The 7,076-nt window shown below is 32.0% G+C and overlaps 1 protein-coding gene across 1 annotated transcript; it reads right to left on the bottom strand.

The window, feature by feature from the left end:
* Nucleotides 1–4,352: 4,352 nt before the first annotated feature.
* On the bottom strand, nt 4,353–5,876 carry LOC107884826 (uncharacterized protein PB18E9.04c-like). Its single transcript, XM_016807737.1, has one exon. It carries the CDS (start codon nt 5,874–5,876, stop codon nt 4,353–4,355), a length of 1,524 nt encoding a protein of 507 aa, XP_016663226.1.
* Between the last annotated feature and the right edge of the window lie 1,200 nt (nt 5,877–7,076).

The following is a 7,076-nucleotide window of genomic DNA, read 5'->3' as shown; positions in this document are numbered from 1 at the left end:
CAAAATATAATAAACACAAGGTGGTAGGTATTTCACCATTATTTTAATTTTATTTCCATTTAATAATTTTTTAAAACAAAAACTATCTATTATATTAGAATTATATTATTATTATTGTTTAATCTACAACACTATAATCGTGTATAAGGTTTTTTCGTTTGCATGAAATCATATTGAAATAAAAAATAATCAACCTTCAAACCTTAGAACTGTTGTTTAAGATTTTAACGACGTCAAGTCGTGAGATAATTCATATGAAATATATTTTAAAAGGAAAATTACCTAGTCCTACGTAAATATGTAAATATTATTTAAATACTTCTGTAATTGCGTGCGTTTTAAAGTTTTGGCAACTTAGCGAAGAGTATATTAATAATAGGCAGTATGGCCTTTTCATCTACAACAAACAAGGTGAAACATCAATCGCAGCCGTTTTCTTCCAAAAATTAGATACGTACCGAAAGAGTCTACTGATAATTTTATTTTATTGAAAAGAAGATACGAAACAAATGTATACCATCCTTCCACCATTATTGAAATAAGATATTTTCATCTGATTGTTAATTTGATAAATTGGTACCAATCATTTTCTGGCCAAGAATATTGTTCTTAATATTTCTATGTACAGTTACGAACATCAAAATAATAATATGAAATTAATTAGGAACATTTAAAATCATTGCGATTAAATGTAGTAAAATATATTTTTTTATAATAATGAAGAACTACATAATAACTTATTATTAAATGAACGTTAACAAACAATACTAAATTTTCCAATTAAGTACTTACCTAAGTATACTTTATTGATACTTGGAGTGTTATATATAAGAACCTATACCTAAGAACATTATATACATAAAAGAAACAATATATTTAAAAAATTAATATATGATTAAAATATTAAAATTTGATTATTGTATTATCAAACTTCATTATAACTACAAAGTTGCTATGCTTTCTCAAGAAATAATTTTCGTGAATCATGTTGCTTGCTGTAATTATTATAGTCCAGCAGTTTAGTGTGTGTTTGGCCTATGTGTGTATTTTAAGGTGCTCTTCAATTTTTATACTTAGCGCGACCCTGTCGTGTCGTTGGATATGATTTCAAAGCATCTTAGGTGCATATTATAATATATTATAATGATATAAGTTATATATAAAACAAACAGTTCTCACTATCGGAAACCAGCTTAAATTTTGATTACACGAATTTATTTTGCTTTCCAAACACTGAACAGTAATACCTTACTTATACCTGTATTTTTTTTTTCAGTAAGACGGTCCTAACCAAACGTGGTCCCCTCATTTAATGGTTAAAAAAAAAATGAATGTGTAAATCTATAAATTGGTTGAACTTAACCAATCAACAAATATAAGGCATTTTAGAAAAATATTGCCACAACAAATTTTCAGTGGGTATTGTAACATAACATATCCCCGTTAGTCCTAACCTTGAAGAACATAGGAAAAAGGTGGGTAAGTGGATGTCGCTTTGCTGTACAGTAGGTTACAAGTGGGTCACTGTATAATGGATAGTATTAAATTTGAATTCAATGATATAATATCACTGTATAAGAAAAACGATTCTGAGCGGAGATGGTTTGTCAGTCTAGGTATTAGACATACCTATTGTAGGTAGGTATACTTATCTATAGTATTAAAAAAAAATTGACCTATAATAGGTATTAATAATAAATAAAATTCTAAATTAATCATATCACAATATCCATCAGGTAAAGCGTTATACATCAACAACAAACCGTGGTATCATCATAGATATATAATAGTATACTTTAGATTTTAGAAGTTTCAAGTACCCACAAATAATATTATACAATCATTACAATCACAATAAAATAAATAAAATAATTATTCCAGGTTTTTTAATATGTAATTTCGTCCAAATTTGAACTTAAAATTACTATAAAAATAAACTGTGCTTATGTATTTCTTAGAATTTTTGGTAACAGAATTAAATATTTACGTGGAATCTTGTTTTAAATTTTCAATCCTTAGATATAAAAGTTGAACATTTTATAAATTTTCAACTACAAAATAATTATTCAATTTAATTATAATAATAATTATAATATAATTAAAATAATAATTTGATAATCGATACATATACTACTATTACATTTTGCACAGTGGAATAATTTCGTTTCGTTGTTTAATTGCTAGGTATTTATAGACACATGGTCACATGTGTATCACGTTATAATGCTGATAATACGATATAATTTTATAATAATAACAGCGATAAAAAATAACCTACCTAATGCTATTTTTCACAATTTAATAATATTATTTCGGTATTTTTCGGAAATACTTAATTCACTAAAAATTACAATACAAAAATACACGATATTTTATTAACAGAACCGACATTTTAGTGAAACCCTGTTATACTGACATCATATTTTTAAAAGAATTATTTAAAAATATATTTTTGATAAAAAAAATTCCCAAAAATCGAGCTAAACTGCATTATTTAAATATATTTGTGCAATAGTGCAATAGTGATTAACGTTTATTACGAAGTAATATTATATTCTTAGTTACAGCTACCATAGGAGATTTGGACTTTATGTGTTGTTTCTATAAAATAGGTATATTATATTAGTACCTATAAATAATAATATATAGTTAAATAAGTTATAAGTACATAAAAATAGTTTGCCAATTTAAAAAAAATATCATGGGGGGATACGACACACAATCCCCCCGTAATTACGCCACTTCAATAGTGCACTTGTATGCTCTTAATTTGTCAAATACCAAAATTTTAGTATTTTACACTTAACATTTTTCAAAATGATGTTCTTATTTGTTCAAACTGACTTTACTAGATCGAAAAAATGTTTAATAAAAAACCATTAATAATATGCTCAAATATGCATTTAAATGCAATGACAAAATATGTTAAGTAAATAAAATTTTCAGTATATCATTAGTATTAATTATTAGTGTTCTGAAACATATTTATACATCTCTCACGCTGTTTTCGACCGTTCTAGACAAATATGAAAAACTAGGAGTCCTAAACCCTAGTTATTACCTACAAATTTAAGGAATATAAATACTATAACAAAAACATTCATAAAAGTCATTTTCCTTCTAAATTTCGTATGTTTATACAGAAATGCTTAAGTATTTAAAATACATTTAAAAATTAAAATGCATATAAAGTATTTAAATAGGTTGTTAAAACAGTTATCCCCTGACGTCATGTATATATTAGCATTCGCTATGGATAGTCTGTCAGGCTGCGGGGGCATAACATGTATATGTTATTGCAATACATTTCATTTATTTCAATAAACGATGGGAGCCAGAGGAGTATTAATGATAACGCGGTCCTCCTCTTGCTCTTGATTAAACGTAAAAAAAGAAGTACTTAAAACAGTTAACAATAGGTATAAGTAAAAATATAAGTATCATTGTGCCGTGACTACTGACTTACACACTGTAAAATGTATCTACATGTATTTACTATTTATTATTTAATTATAAACTGCAACAGGTATAGGTTAGTCGCTAGGTCAAAATATTAGATGCCTATATATTTATTATATAACAGATAATAAAATGTTTAATATTAATTAATATTATCTAGATTGTTGCTTGTTACAATTTAATTAACTGACTTAATGACATGAAGTAAATATTGTTGTTTTAATAAAATTTAATGAGTTTTTATAACATTATATATCATAAATGTTTAAAATATAATAAGCAAATCAGTATGAAACATTACTTTAAAATAATTATACAAGGTTAGCAATACCTATTTGCTTTTTTTGATTGTACAGTGTACATAATAATATAGAACTATTTGTTAACATATTATATTGTACAAAAAATTAACTTAAATAATCAAACACACTTTTTAATTCTGATCGGAGGGAGAAACGTATTCGTTTTACAATTAGGTACCTATGTGTTTTTTTAAATAGAACCGGGTGTCCCAATATAGCGACAAAGTGACCCATATCATAACCCCTTAAAAAACTGTGTTTTCTACGAATTACGATAAGGCACTTAAAGCTTGTTTAATACACTATGAAAGGTATAGCAAAAAAAAACCATTCTTCGTTATAATAGGTACCAATATAGGGCATAGGCAATGTATGGCCACTGTAGTTACTGTGTCACGTAACAATGATGCAATAAAATAAATACTGTGGCGTGTCCTATATATTGTAATATATCATTTATTACAATTTTGATTACAGTTATGTTCCTTCACATTTCGATGGTTCAAGAACCAACGTATACGGATAGTGATTATTTAATCATTTATTTAAAATTTTTCATTCTGTCGGCTGAACTGCTGTTGCATTCTATGACTAGTAGTCCGAGTTGCCATTATCGCAATAACATGACGACGTCTTTGACTTCATCCCAGATTCAGAATGGGCTCTCTGTTGAGTACTTGGGTGGTTTTCTTGGTACCGACTGTAAGATTCCCGCGTCGTCGTATTAGATTCCATCCCATATGGACGGACGTTAGGTGGACGGACGTTGGGAGGACGAACGTTAGGTGGACGGACGGAGTTCGAACGATCTGCCAGTGAACGGGTAGATGTTGACCAATCAGGCGGCGAACGTGTACTTATTGAACGATTGTTCCGATCAGCCTGCGGACATGCGAAATTCGACCGATCCGTCGATGGACGTATAAAGGTCGAAGATGCTTGTGGTAGAGTAAAAGACGAATGACCGGCCAGTGGACAAGAAGAGTTGGTACGATCAGTTGGCGCACCTGAACCGCGTGTTGAACGATCGGCTGGGGCACGTGGACAACTTGAACGCTCTGATGGACAGGTGGGTATTGGACGATCGGCTGGGGTTCGTGTACAACTTGAACGTTCGGGTGGTGGACAGGTAGAAGTTGTACGATCGGGTTGCGCACGTGTACAGCTTGAACGCTCTGTTTGACAGGTAGAAGTCGAACGATCGGCAGACCCGCGTGTACAGCTTGAACGATCTGGCGGTGGACAGGTGGGGTTTGGACGATCGGCTGGGGCACGTGTACAACTTGAACGCTCTGTTGGACAGGTAGAAGTCGAACGATCAGCAGGCCCGCGTGTACAGCTTGGACGATCTGGCGGCGGACAGGTGGGGTTTGGACGATCGGCTGGGGCACGTGTACAACTTGAACGCTCTGGTGGGCAGGTGGGGATTGGTCGTTCAGGCGGTTGACAGGAAGAGGTCGAACGTTCAGAAGGTGGACAGGTGGAGGTCGAACGATCGACAGGCCCGCGTGTACAGCTTGAACGATCTTGCTGTGGACGGGCGGTGGTCTTACATGTTCGTCGCTTTTTCTCCAACGGAACTTCCTGGACTTCCGAATTGGTCTGCTGACCTGAGTCGCTGGTCACCACCGTCCCGAAGTTGATGATGATCTGTGATAGTTGGCGGTCTTCTGTATCACAGATAGATGGTTGCGAACGCTGATCGTTCTGGTGACGGTGCTGAGATTGATTCATTCCACCGTTGTTCGGCAAGCAGAGCTGTTCCGACGATCGTACCCACTCCGGTTCGGGTTTCGGCCGATGTACATAGGTTGTGCGGTTTTTGCCAGAGCTGCAGTTCGACGCCGGAGGTGCCTGTCCGCACGGACCACGCTGTCTGTCTTTTGAATCATTTACCTCGGCACATGGATTACGCCCATGCTGAGGACGCCCGCTGCTCACTTTGATCCATTCCGGAATCGGTTGTGATTTTAAGAAATCGCATATACTCATTTCGGTTCGTTCCTCACGTCCGCCGCACACATTTTTTCGTGGCTTAGGTTTTTCCTCGCATTTTGATATAAGTTGGCAACAGCATCGGTCCGACTTGCACACATCCTTATCGTTTTGTCCCATCGTCTGGTCCGTTAAAATACTATTATAGATACTTGTTCGTGGGAGTCAGTGTTACACGGCAAAATTTTGTTTTTATTAATAAATTTATAATTTTAATTGTTTAGATATAAGTTGCATTTCATAAGTAATTTTCTTGATTTTAAAATATTATGCGTATCTGAAAATTGTTGTGTTTGTATTTTTTTACTCGGGTGCAATAATATTACAACGTTGCCTAGAGAATACCACTCAATAACATCATATTATAATTAAAGACCAGACTTTATTGCACTAAATTGTGGGCAATTCATCTTTTTTTAACAAAATCATACATATCACGTATTTGTTTATGTATTTTCAAACGTTTTCAACATTTTGATGTAATTTTTTTTTTATTTTAAAGCTATTTAATTGTCCTATCAAAGTATCAACACTCAGACATATTATGCAATTGAACTAGAAATGCACTAATTATTTTTATTAAATTAAAAAGTACCTAGAAAAAGTTGGCAAAAATTAGTATTTTTTAAAGGAAATCATGTATTATTCCAAATAATTTATTACTTAGTATGGGTTTATGTTTTTTGTATTATTTTACTGAATTATACTGAATTATTCTGAATAATACATTAATATACCTAGAATAGGTACCTTGAAAGTTTGGTTTTCATAATATATTTCTGTTAATCGTTACAATCTTAGTTTTCCTAGGATTGAGTATGTTAATTGTTCGTCAATCGTTTAATTTTATACTATTCGGTAAATTGTAGTTGTCATAATACAAAAAACAAAAACTCATATAGTTAATAATAAATTATTTGGAATAATGCACAATTTTAAAAATACTAATTTTTACCAACTTTTTTTCTCTTTTTTCTTAATTTAAGAGGATGTCAGCGCACTATTCGTTTTCTCTCTCTGACCCACGCGCAACATAGACAAAACGCATTTACGCAAAATCATTTTTTTCTATGCGTTTAAATAATCCTAGAGTAAAGTCACCTATTACAAAAAACATAGAGAATAATATTTTTGAGGGAATGACATATCGATTTTATATTTTATTATTATTTGACTTTGTATTCGACATTCAAATGCCCCCCCCCCCCTTAATCCGGGCTTGTCTAGAGTATACCTTGTCATTGAGTAAGTCATTGTAAATTGTAATGGAACACGGATGTGTTAAATTTAAATTCAGTGATAAAACATTACATTGATCTA

The sequence above is a fragment of the Acyrthosiphon pisum genome, chromosome X (genome assembly GCF_005508785.2).
Source record: "Acyrthosiphon pisum isolate AL4f chromosome X, pea_aphid_22Mar2018_4r6ur, whole genome shotgun sequence".
NCBI lineage: Eukaryota > Metazoa > Arthropoda > Insecta > Hemiptera > Aphididae > Acyrthosiphon > Acyrthosiphon pisum.
The sequence above is the reverse complement of the archived record's forward strand: the minus strand, read 5'-3'. Positions and strand labels throughout refer to the sequence as shown.

Bases quoted from the DNA above. Each gene is read 5' to 3' on its own strand.
- LOC107884826 (XM_016807737.1), bottom strand. From the start codon at position 5,876: ATGGGACAAAACGATAAGGATGTGTGCAAGTCGGACCGATGCTGTTGC.